The sequence below is a fragment of the Aethalodelphis obliquidens genome, unplaced genomic scaffold (assembly GCF_003676395.1).
Source record: "Aethalodelphis obliquidens isolate GAN/ISIS:26980383/991018 unplaced genomic scaffold, ASM367639v1 scaffold67, whole genome shotgun sequence".
Lineage (NCBI taxonomy): Eukaryota > Metazoa > Chordata > Mammalia > Artiodactyla > Delphinidae > Aethalodelphis > Aethalodelphis obliquidens.
The window spans coordinates 7405558-7422668 of record NW_020838011.1 but is presented as its reverse complement, the minus strand read 5'-3'; the positions used below and the strand labels follow the sequence as shown (position 1 = coordinate 7422668).

At 34.3% G+C, this 17111-nt stretch overlaps 1 protein-coding gene across 1 annotated transcript in view; it reads left to right on the top strand.

Moving 5' to 3' along the window:
• Positions 1-17111, top strand: part of LOC113611059 (ephrin type-A receptor 5) — a 148732-nt gene that overhangs the window by 25410 nt on the left and 106211 nt on the right. The window contains exon 2 of the mRNA XM_027089637.1: positions 4294-4358. Within this exon, the coding sequence (XP_026945438.1) occupies positions 4294-4358 (65 nt within the window). The remainder of the gene's footprint in view (positions 1-4293; positions 4359-17111) is intronic.

Sequence of the window (17111 nt, the reverse complement as noted above, 5' to 3'; positions counted from 1 at the left end):
GAGCTGATCTCCCTGTGCTATGCAGCTGCTTCCCACTAGCTATTGATTTTACATTTGGTAGCGTATATATGTCCATGTCACTCTCTCACTTTGTCCCAGCTTACCTTCCCCCTTCCCGTGTCCTCAAGTCCATTCTCTACATCTGCGTCTTTATTCCTGTCCTGCCCCTAGATTCTTCATAACCATTTTTTTTTGATTCCATATATATGTGTTAGCATTGAGTATTTGTTTTTCTCTTTCTGACTTACTTCACTCTGTATAACAGACTCTAGGTCCATCCACCTCATTACAAATAACTCAATTTTGTTTCTTTTTATGGCTGAGTAATATTCCATTGTATATATGTGCCACATCTTCTTTATCCATTCATCTGTTGATGGACACTTAGGTTGCTTCCATGTCCTGGGTATTGTAAATAGAGCTGCAATGAACATTGTGGTACATGACTCTTTGTGAATGATGGTTTTCTCAGGGTTTATGCCCAGTAGTGGGATTGCTGGGTCATATGGTAGTTCTATTTTTCATTTTTTAAGGAACCTCCATACTGTTCTCCATAGAGGCTATATCGATTTACACTCCCACCAAGAATGCAATAGGGTTCCCTTTTCTCCACACCCTCTCCAGCATTTATAATTTGTAGATTTTTTGATGATGGCCATGTGATAGGTGTTAGCTCTTCTCTAAATGTTTGATAGAATTCGCCTGTGAAGCCATCTGGTCCTGGGCTTTTTTTGTTGGAAGATTTCTAATCACAGTTTCAATTTCAGTGCTTGTGATTGGTCTCTTCATATTTTCTATTTCCTGGTTCAGTCTCGGAAGGTTGTGCTTTTCTAAGAATTTGTCCATTTCTTCCAGGTTTTCCACTTTATTGGCATATAGTTGCTTATAGTAATGTCTCATGATCCTTTGTATTTCTGCAGTGTCAGCTGTTACTTCTTTTTCATTTCTAATTCTGTTGATTTGAGTCTTCTTTTTTTTTCTGTGTGAGTCTGGCTAATGGTTTATCAATTTTGTTTATCTTCTCAAAGAACCAGCTTTTAGTTTTATTGATCTTTGCTATTGTTTCCTCCATTTCCTTTTCATTATTTTCTGATCTATTCTTTATGATTTCTTTCCTTCTGCTAACTTTGGGTTTTTTTTCCTTCTTCTTCTTTCTCTAATTTCTTTAGGTATAAGGTTAGGTTGTTTATTTGAGATTTTTCTTGTTTCTTGAGGTAGGATTGTATTGCTGTAAACTTCCCTCTTACAACTGCTTTTGCTGCATCCCATAGGTTTTGGGCCATTTTGTTTTCATTGTCATTTGTTTCTAGGTATGTTTTGAGTTCCTCTTTGATTCCTTGAGTGATCTTTTGGTTACTTAGTAGCATATTGTTTAACCTCCATGTGTTTGTATTTTTACACATTTTTTCCTGTAATTGATATCTAGTCTCATAGCATTGTGGTCGGAAAAGATACTTCATATGATTTTAATTTTCTTAAATTTACTAAGGCTTGATTTGTGACCCAAGATATGATCTATCCTGGAGAATGTTCCATGAGCACTTGAGAAGAAAGTGTATTCTTTTGTTTTTGGATGGAATGTCCTATAAATATCAATTAAGTCCATCTTGTTTAATGTATCATTTAAATATTGTGTTTCCTTATTTATTTTCATTTTGGTTGATCTGTCCATTGGTGAAACTGTGGTGTTGAAGTCCCCTACTATGATTGTGTCACTGTCGATTTCCCCTTTTATGGCTGTTAGCATTTGCCTTATGTATTGAGGTGCTCCTATGTTGGGTGCATAAATATTTACAATTGTTATATTTTCTTCTTAGATTGATCCCTTGATCATCATATAGTGCCCTTCTTTGTCTCTTGTAATTGTGTTTATTTTAAAGTCTATTTTGCCTGTTATGAGAATTGCTACTCCAGCTTTCTTTTGATTTCCATTTGCCTGGAATACTTTTTTTTATCCCCCCACTTTCAGTCTGTTTGTGTCCCTAGGTCTGAAGTGGGTCTCATGTAGACAGCATATATACAGGTCATGTTTTTGTATCCATTCAGCCAGTCTGTGTCTTTGGTTGGAGCATTTAATCCATTTGCAATTTAATCCATTTGCAATTATTGATATATATCTTCCTATTACCATTTTCTTAATTGTTTTGTGTTTGTTATTGTAGGTCTTTTCCTTGTCTTGTGTTTCCTGCGTAGAGAAGTTCCTTTGGTATTTTCTGTAAAGCTGGTTTGGTGGTGCTGAATTCTCTTAACTTTTGCTTGTCTGTAAAGTTTTTAACTTCTCCGGCAAATCTGAATGAGATCCTTGCTGGGTAGAGTAATCTTGGTTGTAGGTTTTTCCCTTTCATCACTTTAAATGTGTCCTGCCACTCCCTTCTGGCTTGCAGAGTTTCTTCTGAAAGATAAGTTGTTAACCTTATGGGGATTCCCTTATATGTTATTTCTTGCTTTTCCCTTGTTGCTTTTAATATTTCTTCTTTGTATGTAATTTTTGTTAGTTTGATTAATATGTGTCTTGGTATGTTTCTCCTTGGATTTCTCCTGTATGGGACTCTCTGCGCTTCCTGGACTTGACTGACTATTTCCTTTCCCCTATCAGGGACATTTTCTCTTCAAATAATCTCTTCAAATATTTCTCTAATATAATCTTTTCAAATATTTTTCAGTCCCTTTCTCTTTCTCTTCTTCTTCTGGGACCCCTTTAATTCAAATGTTGGTGCATTTAATATTGTTGCTGAGTTCTCTGAGACTGTCCTCAATTATTTTCATTCTTTTTTCTTTATTCTGCCCTCTGGTAGTTATTTCCACTATTTTATTTTCTGGGTCACTTATCTGTTGTTCTGCTTCAGTTATTCTGCCATTGATTCTTTCTAGAGAGTTTTTAATTTCATTTATTGTGTTGTTTATCATTATTTGTTTGCTCTTTAGTTCTTCTAGGTCCTTGTTAAACGTTTCTTATATTTTCTCCATTCTATTTCCAAGATTTTGGATCATCTCTACTATCATTACTCTGAATTCTTTTTCAGGTAGACTGCCTATTTCCTCTTCATTTGTTTGGTCTGGTGGGTTTTTACCTTGCTCCTTCATCTGCTGCATATTTCTCTGTCTTATTTTGCTTAACTTACTGTGTTTGGGGTCTCCTTTTCGCAGGCTCCAGGTTTTTGTCGCAGGTTGTTGTTTTTTTTGTCTGCCCCCATTGGGTAAGGTTGGTTCAGTAGGTTGTGTAGGCTTCCTGGTGGAGGGGACTGGTGCCTGTGTTCTGGTGGATGAGGCTGGATTTTGTCTTTCTGGTGGGCAGGACCGCGTCCAGTGGTGTGTTTGGGGGTGTCTGTGAACTTAGTGTGATTTTAGTCAGCCTCTCTGCCTAGCACACTTTTAAACTACTTTAATTTCAGAGGGACAGTAGGTGAACCTTTTGAAATATAAACTCCCTGAGTGTCTATGTATCTGTGTGTGAGTATGTGCAAGTTTGTGAGTGTGCGAATGTTGGTGCATGGACCTGTGCATACTCTTCCATTGCTTTCTTTTGCAATGATGATGTTCGGACTTCCATCTTGGGAGTTACTAATATGTTAGGATACCCAGCCCTAATTGAATTCTGCCTTTCAAAATGTAGCTAACAGTTTTGTAAAAAACACATTTTGGACTATAGTTATATATAAATGAAAGTATCTTTGGGAATGCAATGAGCACTTAGCTATTACAACAACCTTAAGAGCTGCTGCATTTCCTAGGCTTGGTTAAGAGTGTATAGATTTATTTCTTAATTAAATTTGCAATTTGGATTACGGATTTTGGTTAATATCACAAAAAAATCTTACAAACTTGGGAATAGTTTATTGTTGTTTAATGTAAATTATTTGTTCATTGCCTTTATAACAGCTTTCCAGAAGAAAATAGAGTATATTTAGCCCCAACTTTACAGCTGCAGCTTAATCCCAAGAACCAGCATCTTTAAAAAATAGACAATGGTCCTCATGGTTTTCTACGGACCTTTCCTTTTTTTCTTTTTCTTATTAATTCTTTTCCTTTATTCCTGTTTGACCAAAAAAAAAGCACTTAGGGTAATAACTTGTTTATGTACTTTTGCTGTTATTTTTCTCCAAATAATTATTCAAAATCACTTATTCTCTTGCATCCTAATAATGTTTTCTTCAAATTATAACGCTTGTATTCATCATAATGAATGCTCAATTTACTTTCAGTTATGGATGTAATATGTGCTTTTAATAACACTATGAAAATAGTGATATATTTTTGTATATTTGACTCAGTTTTGTTTTCTTTCTCTTTTAGTGAATTTGTTGGATTCACGGACTGTCATGGGGGACTTGGGATGGATTGCTTTTCCAAAAAATGGGGTAAGCCTTTATAAAATTTTCCCTACAACTTAAACTACTTGAATAGACATCATCTTAAATATCATATAGTTGTAAATTCTCTGGACATATTTGATGTTAAGAAAAGAGGGGTGTGTGTGAAGGGGAGTGAGGAGACTTCAAATTAGCTTTGACTGGGAAAAGCAAGCAAATTGGGAAGAGATTTTTATTACTGAAAAACAAATATATTATTTTCCTCTCTGAATATTTCTCCGTAAAGAAATGTGAAGTTTCTTCAGCATTCAGGAGAGTTTCAGATTGAAGCAACCAACACATTTTTAGAACTGGTTTATCTTTAAAAAAAAAAAAAAAAAAGAAGAAGAAGAGCTAAGAAGAAAGCAAAGATTTGCTGCTAATTTGCCCTTATCTTGTTTATATTGAATAGGAAATAAAAGTTCATGTGTCAATGACAGTGTTGAATCAAACACTGGAACCAACTTATTATGTGTTTAATTTACTACATTAGGGAATTAAAATATTATAAGAAATTCCTTTAAATTCAATTGAAATTAAAAATGTCTCAGATTATTCATCATTCAAAGGTTTTCTTTTAATTCTTGAATTTTTCTCTATTGAGAACTTTCAGAAAAGATGCTCCATTGGAAGATTTTTATAATCAACCATTGTTTTTTTATTACTAAATTATTTTATGGTGTACATTAAAAATAACTTCTTTGGGATGAAAATTAGGTAAGCCATTTTTTAACAATATGCCTATTAATATATTTATAGTACTAAGAATCTTAATACATAGATTATATAAAAAGTATTCCATTATCTCGTACTTAATTAAAAACACATCCATATTATCAGATGGAAAATGAAAACATAAGTAAAGTATTGTGACATAAAATCTTTGTATTACATAGAAAACATTAACTGTATTGCATGACTATTATATTGAAAACAATCTAGACTTTGATAGAATATTTTTATTATATAATGACTTTAATATTTAAATATTTTTTTAATTTTCAAGCTAAAACTACCCAACATCATTATTGAACCAACTCTGCTCAATAGTCTATAATAACCTAAATGGGAAAAGAATTTAAAAAAGAATAGTTACATGTATATGTGTAATTGAATCACTTTGCTGTACACCTGAAACTAACACAACATTGTTAATCAACTATAGTCCAATATAAAATAAAAATAAAAAATAAAATAAAACACACATGAATTTTTATAATAAAAAATAAAATATATAAAAAAGAAAAGTAAAAATAATCAAATCACCTTGTGACAAAAACAAATAATATTTTCAATCCTCCATTTAAAGGAAAAGTATTGTTAAACAATTTGAATGCTTAAAACTTTATTATACAGTGTATATATGCAATTAATTAGAAGATTATGCACACTAGTAATACTTCATATGACTTTGAAGGTTAATTTCAATTTAATTAAGTAATTTAATATTATTCCAAATCTGGTTATAACAACCCAAATAACCAAAACTTAAAATTTTTTTCTAATTGATGAGTATACAGATGTTTTAATTGGTCCTTTACTTAGAACATTCTTTCTGTGGAAATAAGACAAGTAGTATTAATTGTTCTAATGCATAATAATTTATATGTTAATATCCTCATCTCAGTGTGCTTTCTCTTTTTTCATTAAGTTGGTATTTCTTTTTGGTTGTAAATATTATGGTTACATTTAGAGGTATAATATAAATAAAGTAATACAAGTAGAAACATGAAGATAAGCCAAATGAAAAACAAATTGTCTTACTCAGATATAGCCAGTGCCAACATAAAGGTATATATATTCTCTTAATCTGTCTTTTATCTTTCTTATGCTCTTCCTTTCTCCATTCTTTCTTTATCCTTCCCCTCACTCACCACCTCTGAGTTACTGTCTTTCTTTCATCTTTCACCACCCCTATACAGGAAGATGGCTGGCTAACATCCATCTATGAGAACCTGTAAATATATTTTGTACTCTGCATTTTTTCACATATCAAAAATGATTTATTTCATAAATATCTTAAATTGCCCTTCCTGAGAAGATGGCTGACATATTGGGTTGAAATTAATTTTTTAAAAGTGAGAAAATACGTCATATTCTCTTTGAATCACTCTGAGTTTAGTTTTGTGTTCCTCCTTTTTCCATTCAGAAGTTATTCAGACAAGATTTGACAGAGTGTAACTCTGAGGGTAAATCTGATGTTGTAGTTGTTCTTGTAACTAGACATTTTTAGGGAAATTACTCAATTTTGTATGTGATTTCTGCGTAAAGCACAATTGACTCCTTTATAAAAACATAATCTTTTTATCAAAAATGGGCCATTTCCAGTCATTCTAACAACTTCCTCCTTTCTTTTACTTTCTGTATAATTGTTAGTATAGTGTTAATTTTGTTCAGATTTTTAAATGAGTATTTTTTCAAAACTCTTGTAATTTTTTGAGTGATGTTTCTTTTGACATAGCTAATGCCTGATGTTAATACTGAAGAAAAAGAAGTTAAACTAGAGAAACTTAGGGAATGTGCACTTATCCGAGTATGAGGAATGCATGTGGAATTCAGGTGTTATATTGATGCTATGTCACCCACATGCAAAATGAAGAAAGTATATATATACTTCTTATATATTGTTATTAGGCTGAGTCATTTAGGATTAGATAAGAAATCTAACTCTAAGTGAAATGTAGATCACTGGTGTGATATCAGCAAAAATTTTGGAATAGGGACATCTGAAAATTTTCTCTTCCATGAAAGCCATGAGAAAAGTGGAAAATATTACAAGAATCAACTTTTCAGAACTCTGGAAATTAACCAAAATCTTGGAGCAATCCAGGGAACATTTAGTCAAAAAAAAGGACTAAATCTTGTTAGAACAACAAGTTTGTGGCATTTCAAGGTGCCCTGTGTCCTTTTCTGCCACTCCAGCTCTTTAGTGTAGCCTTGGACAAAACCAAAAATCTGTTGTCAGGGTGAAAAACAGCAGTCTGGCAGGCACTAGGGTGGGCAGAGTCAGGTAGGAGACTCTTCAAAGACTTGATCTCAGAGGATTGTCATTATATATAACCTGATAACTCCACGAAAGGATGCTCTTGTAAGGCTGTCTTGACTTGTCTGACTTAGAGCTCCCCCAGTCTGAAAGCCTTTACTGTATTAAGTAGAGAAGAATATTCTTTTTTTCAGAACATTTCCTGAACCTCAGGCCTTAAGAATGAATGTTTTATTATTTTATTTCTTAGACCGATAAAAATAGTACCCTAAATCTAGGCCTAAGAATTGGGCAAGTAACTTAGAGAAACCCTATTCATCCCTTGTAGTCAGGCACACATTCCATACACCTCTTAGAAACAGTCATTGCACCTGTCATACTTTTTCTTTGCTTTTAAGCTTTTAGATTTCTTATGGCAATCTCATATTTACCACTGTACAGTGTTTCTAAAACTAGGCTCAGTTCCTGGCATATAATAGAACTTCAATAAATATTTATTAGAAGGATAACTGTTTGTTTGTTAATTTATGAAATGGGACATACATTACTGAGATGTAGTTTTGCATGAAGATTAAATAAGTGGGACTGAGGGTAGAACTGGGCACAGTGTTGGCACCCAGTAAACATCCTTTCTTTGATCTTCTGCTGCATTTCTGTTCTCCTCATATTAAAAGATCCATCAGTCAATCATGTTTTTGTGTTTCTTTGTTAGTTTTTTGACTATATCTGTATGAATTCATTGTCAGCATTTAAAGATTGGGAGATTTCATATAAAGTCTGAATTTCCAGCTTCTCTGTTTAGTTGGAAGTTTCAGAAAGCCAGAGCTAGCAGCTTTCTATGACCTCAACAGCCCAAAGCTGAGTAAAGGCTGCAATTGGAAGAGAGTAAGCAAAATCTCCTATCTGACTCAATTTCTACCTGCTGCTCTTCGGTCATTTAAGTTGTTGGTCTGCAATGTTGGCATTATCATGGAGTCATTTTTTAATACTGCACAAGCATCGGTTTTTTCTTCTGTTTTAGGAGGGACTTTAAAAAACTTCTCTTGTGTTACATGCTGAGACTGTTTCTTCCTAGTTTTTGTTTGAGTACTTCACCTCAGTTACGGCACATCATTTGAATTTGGGCTTCAGCATGTGCTTTGTAGCTACAATGTATGAGGTAGACAGTGGGTGTATGTGTGAGTGTCTTCTGCCTCATGGTAATAACTTGAAGCCTCCTTCCTTTTTTTTTTTTCTGTATATATCTAGGAGTACTATGTTACAGCAAAGTTTGCTTTCATGCAAACTTGCTGCATTCGTTCATTCAACAGATATATATTGGACACTTAGTTTGTGGCTTGAACTCTTCTAAGAGTGTGCCTTACTTAGTTTGTGCCTAGTTTTGGTAGTTAGTTATAGTAGTGAAGAAGAGTCAGTGCCTACTATAACCAAGGTTACGGTAGTGAAGATAGTAAGTGAAGAAAACAAGCAAAAGTCCCTGATACCCTGGAGCTTGGGGCAGTGTTGATATTTTGAGAATGAGTTATCAGAGTGTTAGAGCAATGTGATAAATGAAATGCATTCTATTATTTTCTTTCTATACTTGTATGAAAGTGGCAGAGAGGTGACAGTATTCTCTCAAGGTCATTAAAGTAGCTTGTGACATAAATGGGAGCAACACATGTATTGCATTTGGCACATGTGCTGTCATATCATTGTTTCTCATTGTCTTGCCATGAAAAAAAATACTCTTTCATTTAGTACGTAAATTCATTTAGTACTGACAATGACAATGTAAAAAGAGATATTTAGTATTTTTTTGTAGATGAAGAAAATGAGGCTCAGTAAGGGTAAGTGATTTTCCCAAGTTTATGCAGTTGGTAAGAGACTGAGGCCATTTTAAACCCAGGTCTTCCAGGATACTGATTATTTTAAACCAGAGGTGAACTCCTACAAATAGGTAGGTCTCCAGAGACATAGGTTCTGGATGGTTCTCAGACTTCTAGTTCATGTAAGAGAGGAATTCATGCTGAAGAGAAAATTCACCTCAAAGAAAGTTTTAAATGAGGTGGAGTGGGTCACATGCTATTAATTGCTAGATCATAATACATTTTTGGAAAAATGTATATAGCACATAGATGCTCAAATATATAAGTTGCATTGTTATATTGTGTATATAACAAATATATATATATAATTAAATAATTATATAAAAGGTAGATAGATAATGAAAAGGATGAATTAACTTGACTCCCAGCTATATCTGTAATTCACTCTATTATTTTTGGGACCTGTGTGAATCTCCGCTTTCCTGTCTGTTAGGCAAGGATGGGTGGCTATTATATCATCTATCTTGCAGTGTTGTTTTAGGATAAAGTAAGATAATGTATTTGAATGCACCACATCATCACTCAACCACTAAAGAAGTAGAAAAGATGATGGTTGGTTAAAAAGCTACTTTTGTATTGTTGTTTTCAAACACAACCAGAAAGCAACAGTTTGGTGGTTAAAAGCAACAACCACTCAGGTATCTCTTTGGCATTTGACTGTTCAAATGAAGTAAGTAAACTCTTAAGAGTTTTTATGCCTCAACTCCCAAATGTGGGACGCAGTACTCTAATTTCACTTTGAATAAAATTAAGGGGAGGGTTTGTCAATTGTTTTTTTCTCCCAGAACTGGTCTTTAATTGTAGACAGAAATAAAAACAAATAAGCAAAACACAGACTGACTTCTGGCTTAATTGTTGTATAATGTGCATAGTTACCCTCAATTCTAAATTTCACTGCCTATTTGAGTAAATATTTTTTTCCTCCAGAGCACCTTTTGTTAGTATTTTACACTGAGGTTCTCAAACTTTTTCAGCCTCAACCCATTAGGACATAATTCTAACAGTAATAGTAATTTGTAATTGTGAATAAGGAATAATTAAGAGGCGTTGAGAATTAATTTATTTCATGATTGACTCTATTGTCAACCCTCTTTTTTATATTTACATAAGATTTTGTCTTAAAATACTTGTTACTTTTTTAACCATTGCCTTATTTTTAAAAATTAATATACTTAATTTTTTTAGAGAAGTTTTGGGTTTGCATAAAAGTGAGCAGAAGGTATGCAGAGTTCTTATACACAACTTCAATATTCCTCCTTACCCTTTTTTCACTATTAGCATGTTGCATTAGTGTGGTACATTTGTTACAATAGACCAGGCAATGTTGATACATTATTATTAGGTAAATTCCAGGTTTATATTAAAGTTCACTCTTTCTCTTGTACATTCTCTGGGTTTTAACAAATACATAATAATATGTGTTTACCATTGTAGTATCATACAGAACATTCCCTGTCCTATCTGTACACACCCTGAAGATGTACTTTGCTTCCTTCTCATTACAGTAGCATTATTTCATTCACCTTCTGGAACATTTAATGTTGATTAATTTATATAGTCTAATCATTCATGTTAATAGCATTGTTTCCTGCAAATTTTGAGCAAGGGTTTTCAAAACATTCTTATAAGAATAAAATGAATGGCTGTCGTGTTTGTTTAGAGAAGATTATGCTCTTAACGTCTTAGAAATTTCACTATTGCTCTTTTTCCATATGTTGTTGTTACAAAAGATCACAAGATAGACCTGCCTTCTTTGCTTTGGCAGAAAGCCTTTTCCCCACTGAGTCCTTTGTACTTCCTGTTCACACAGTGGGCAAGCCATCACATTCCCCTGGCTGTCACCTCTGAATCGTATTGCAAATTCTGATTTTATTTTTGCTCTCTTTTCCTATTCCATTCAAAGAAGATAAACATTATTTTTGCAGTCTTTTCTTACGCTGATCTTAGGGGGTATTAGGATCATTCAAAATAACTTATTCATTTGAGAGAGATTTCAGAATATTGACTTAAATCATATTTGTACTAAAATGGAGACAGTGTAACCTGCTCTCTGCCTAGGGGAGAAAGAGCAAGCAATAGTCCTACATAAAGTCACTTCAAAACAGGAGTTTATGGCTTTTCTTGTTTTAGTGTCAGTTTGTTCTATTTTCTGATTTCTTTGAGACAGAGAATCTGTGTTTACTTTTGAAGTTGAAAATAACTCAAGTTTAGATCACTCAGAATGGACTGTGAATCCATCATTAGTGTTTTATGTGGATTCTCTTGAATCAAGAGAAACTTAAACTGGATTTTCTGATACTCAGATTTTGGTAAAAGTGTATGTGAGAGTTTTGTGTGTGATTCCTCCTCCCCAAACTTAAAGGCAAAGAATGAGGAGAAGTATTTGAACACTGCTAATCTCATATATTTTGGTTATGATCAGGATGTTTTGACAGAACCTTGTTTTGGCTTTGCTTTCTACCAAAGGAGAGGAAAGATAATGACAAGCACTGAGGCCCACACTGAGCATGGAGAGGCTAATAAAGATTAAAGTTATGCTGAAGGGGAAAAAAGAACACATTAGTGGATATAGAAAAGCTCTTTATTTGGACAGTGATAGAAAAGAATTCTAAAGGGAATGGATATTATACTTTATAATGCAAATGCCAGTATAATGAAGAACAATCCTATTCCAAAGTAGTTTTGTATCCATTATTTTTTAGAAAAACGAAAAGCACACCCAACCCGTGAGGTAATTAATATAAATAATTTAAGGAATTCAAGACAGTCACTTAGCATACACTGAAGTTTAGATGAAGCACAGTTTCACATTTAGATTTCCCACATAGAAACTAAGCAATTATGAAGAAAGTTTTTTAAAATGTGCAGTTCTGCTTTGCCATATGAGACAAATGTTGTATTTTGCCTTTGCTATATATTGAATGTATTAGCAACAGTCACAGTGTATTCATTCAAGGTAGGATTGAGACATGCATATACTATTTGTTTACTAGGTGTCACTCTGTTTATATATTTAAAGTCACTATAAAACAGTGCCTATATTTTCTTCTTTACAGTCTCTCAAAACACTCCTGCATTATAGGGAAACTCACAAACATAAACTGGAAAATGGCCTCTATTCATGATATCCTCTTGTTAATCCTTCTTCTTACCCTAACTGCAATAGACTAGCTAAAGACCTCATCCTTCAAACTGCAGTTTAAGTCTTATTTCCTCAGGAAAGTATGGTTCAAAGATTAACTGTTCTTCCATTAGCAGATTATGCTGTGAAATCCTTTTTCTCTCCATCCCAACCCCTATCTATTTTTTCTCCAGATCACAGTGTGTACAGCTATGTTATCCATACTCATCACCTAGACTAGCTTTCTATCCAAACACTTAATTCTCCTGATCCGCTCCTTTTAGACGACATTCTCTATTGGTCTGTATAAGAAGCCAGGAGCATACATGTGAGCAGAGTTTCAGGTTATTTCTAAAGGGTTATATATGTTACTGTCACCTTACCTGTGATGTCAGACACCTGTGCACCCACTTACTTCAAACAGCCATTTCCCAATATTATTCCCACCTGTTTCATATTGGGTACTCATGTTTTCCTTTTCCCCATTATGTATACGGAGATTTCTGGGTCTCTATCTAGAGGTTCTCTGTGAAATGATTTACTCCATGTAAAATCTGGACTTAAAATCCTTCTTCTTCTGAAAAAAAATTCTCTGCTCTCATTGATATTTACTCCAGTTTCCATATGTGACTATAATGATTTTTTTTTTTTTTACTTTCATCTTCCCATTCATCAATGAAGATGTTAAATAAAACAGCTTTGCGGAGGTCCCCAGGGGCCAAACACCAGGTATTTTCCTAGTGGTTTGATTGCTGTTTATCATGATGTTTTTTTAACCATTCTTCAGCTGTTTTCAATTCATATGACTGCTCCCGTGCAAGTCAATTTGAATTAATTTTGCAAGCAAAATGCTTTATGGTTCTGAGTAGATAATCTCCCTCTCCCACAGAGAAAATATATACTGTAATATCCAGCATTCCTGTTGATTATTTCCATTAAAGGCAGCACAGGGAGAGAGAATGCTCAAGACTCCTCTGGCGTTTGAAGTTTTTTGAGGCTTTTGCTATTCATTGCCTTGTTCTCTCTCCCTCTCTCTCTCACTCTTTTATTTTTCTTTTATGCCACTCACTGTTTGCACTAATGCAGAAAATGATGGTCCATACTGCTCAGCCTGGAATCTCTGTCCTCTGGAGCCTGGGGCTGGTATCTTTGTGATCTTATATACCAACACACTTCCCCCCAAATGAACTGACTTCTCTCTTCGAAACTCCCCAAAAGATTCATATAAATTTCTACCTCTAGTGTTTTGCACGGATTGCTTGAAATACTCCACCTTCCACCCTCCATATAACCCATCTTAATACTAATCATTTTTTTCCATTACCACCTGGAAGGGTGACCACTTCCTAGGCTGAATCAAAATCCAGCACTTCCTGTGTATTGAACACACTAAAAATTAGATATTTGTAGTGTTACCAGTGTTTGTGTATGACTACTGTAAGCTTCTCCAGTGTAAAGACCTTTATGTTGTTATCTCTAGCACGTTGCTCTATGCCTCAAATATAAATTCACATTAATCGCATCTGCCACTGATTGATACATAACTAGGCATCTGAATCTGTCCGAAGTGGTGGTTGTTTAGACGCAAAAGGCTATACATTTTTGGCTAAAATAGAATAGTAAAAAGATACACCAAAGTTTGGATTTAGGGGTTCTTATTTATTTGGTGTCATGTAAGCTTGAACCAAGAATGCTTTATTTTTATTATACAATTAAGTTTACCAAAAGACTATTATGTGCCAAATAGTGAGATTACATTGATATACAGGACTCACTTCCTCTCCTCAGGTAATCAGATAAGTTTGAATAATGTCTCCTAGAGTTGTGAAACATACAGTCTGCATAAACATATACACAACTCTGGGCCCCGCTCTCTATTGAGTTCAATCCAAATTACTAATTTGTATACATATTTGCCTCCATAAAGGCATTATGGTTAACATGGAGACTTTGAGGGCTTCCCTGGTGGCACAGTGGTTGAGAGTCCGCCTGCCGATGCAGAGGACATGGGTTTGTGCCCCGGTCCGGGACGATCCCACATGCCGCGGAGCGGCTGGGCCCATGAGCCATGGCCACTGCACGTCCGGAGCCTGTGCTCCTCAACGGGAGAAGCCACAACAGTGAGAGGCCCACGTACCACAAAAAAAAACCCCCAAAAAACAAAAAAACATGGAGACTTTGAAATCAGCTAATCTAGATTCAGAATCTAACTCCACACCTTACTACCTAATGTGTAACAAGTTAATCACTCTGTGTCTCCATTTCCTCATTTATAAATTATGTATAATACTACATACTGCACAATGTTCTTATGCCTATTAGAATGAGGTAATGATGCAATGTTTAGCACGATGCCTGTTTAACTCACAGAACCCAATATCAATTGAGCTCTTGAAAAAAATGAAACCAAGGGATTGGGCAACCTTTCATGATCTGATGTTCACCTCTCTGGTTCCTACCTTTGACTAGTCATTTCTTTGTTATTTTCTCAGCAAACCAGATTTCTTTGCTTCAGTTTCACATGGCTTTCACTCAATTCCAGATTTGATTGCCTGTATTTAAAAGACCAGCTCAGGCTGACTGGGGATGTTCCAAATTCCACATAGAAAGATTTCCACTTGGTTCTGCTGACCATCACTTATTCAAATATACCCAGCCGGATTGAGGAAGGAGGGTAAAATCATACAGTATAAGTGTAGCTCTAGCTGTTGGTGACCATCTCTGCTATAAGGAGAGCAGCTTAAAAAAAAAAAAAAAAGTTGGTGTCATCTCAGTTAGTGTCTCTTGGGAATTCTGATAAGGAAGCATTTCCCTAAGTATAAAGTTGTTTTCTCATATAAAATTTATTTAGTTATAAAAATAATTACTAATGTGAAATGTTTATTCCAGAAATTTGCAGTGAAATTAGTTGTTTCAGTACATAATTTCCATCATGTTTCTAAAGCCTGATTTCTACAATGCCTATGAATTTTACCCAGCATTCAATAATTTTATTTGAGTGGTCTCTTTGATTTATTTAAATTCTATTTGATAATCACATTTAATTGGTCTATTTGACTTATTTAAAATCTTACTATTATATGTCCCTCTATTCTTATATTTTAGACTGCATTGTAATCAGTGATTCTACATCTTTTGATTACCATCATTCTGTTCTGTAAGACAAATATCCATGTGCCTCCACGCTTCTTTGCGTATTTTGGTATACATCTAGTTATTATGAGTAAGAAGACTAACAGTATCCTATAAGCTCATTGTTTCCTTAGAGGCCAAGAAAATCACCCTTGTGTTTGCTGACCTGGTCCTGAAAGTCCCTATGCATCATAAGCCAAGTCTCTTGTTTAGAAGCAAGTTATAGATACAAAAATATAGACACAAAAGAGTAAGGCAGTCTTTACTGTTGAGTAATAGTTTTTACAATCTTTAAGATAAATTAATGCTTTTCTTGATTGCCTTACATGATTTCAACACTTCCAAAATGTTACTGTGAATATTGAATGCCATAGGTTATGAATCTGAACTTATTCAGAATATACCTTCCAATTCAGCTTTATTTCTTAACATTCGATCTAGGACATATATAATAGAAATGGTGTGCATATGCTTCATGAATCCTTCATGTATTCCACTCCACATTATATACATCCAGACAGGACAGCTGCCAAAGCTGTTGGAGAAGTTTCATTTTAAACAGAGTTTTGTATAGTTGGACATGCATGAACTTTTAGTTGATTATAACATGCAAATATGTAATAAGCTGAAGAATCACGGGCTGTGCTGTGATTACAAATTATTTAAATAATGGAGGATTATTCACTTTGTGTCACAAATAGTTCCAGTCTTCACAGTTAAAGGCATAACGATGAGTATAATCCTGAGAGATAAAGTCATTTCATTAAACAAGCTTCTCTGGTTTACTGTTTGCTTTATTTTGATGCCAGATTGAATAATGGGATTTTTAAAGGTAATTTAACAGTGAAAGTATATTGCATTTATATCATCTTATAATTTTGCAATACTTCTACATTTGTAAAATATATAGATTGGGGTTATTATGATAAAAGTAGCATATAACTTCAATGCTAATGTCAGGAAAATTAAAATGGTTCCGAAAAGTAATATTAGCATGTCATTAATCTGGAAGGTGGAAGGTAGCTATAATGTCATCAGATGTTGATAGTGTTTCCTAGCTAGCCAATCACCAGTAATTTTCATGGTAGCTTTATTCATTAGTGCACTGAAATTTATTCCTGACATGTACTTATAATATATGTTGTGTTGTTCTTTGAAAGTAGAAATGAGCATGAAGTTACAATATCATATACGCAGTCAGTAAAAGATTGAAATTAAGATTCTCTTATGTACCATCTTTGCAATGTTTGTGTCTTCCTCAAATTCATATGTTGAAATCATGATGCAATGGTATTAGGAAGTGGGACCTTCAAGAGGTAAAATCAAGAGCGTATAACCCTTAAGATGGGTTGAGTACCCTTATAGGAGGCAGGGGAAGTTTGCTTCCTCTCTTTTTCTCTCTCAGCCACATGAGGATACAGCAAGAAAGTGTCCATCTACAAGCCAGGAAGCAGAATCTCATCAGACAGTAGGTCTACTGGTGCCTTGATCTTGTATTTCCCAGCCTCCAGAACTGTGAGACATAAATATTTGTTGTTTAAACCACCTAGTCTGTAGTATTTGTTGAAGCAGACTGAACTAAGACAGGTGCCAATTTCTATTTTTCTAAAGGAGTAATAAGGTATAATGTGGTCAGCCACAGAAAAGGCAATGAAAAT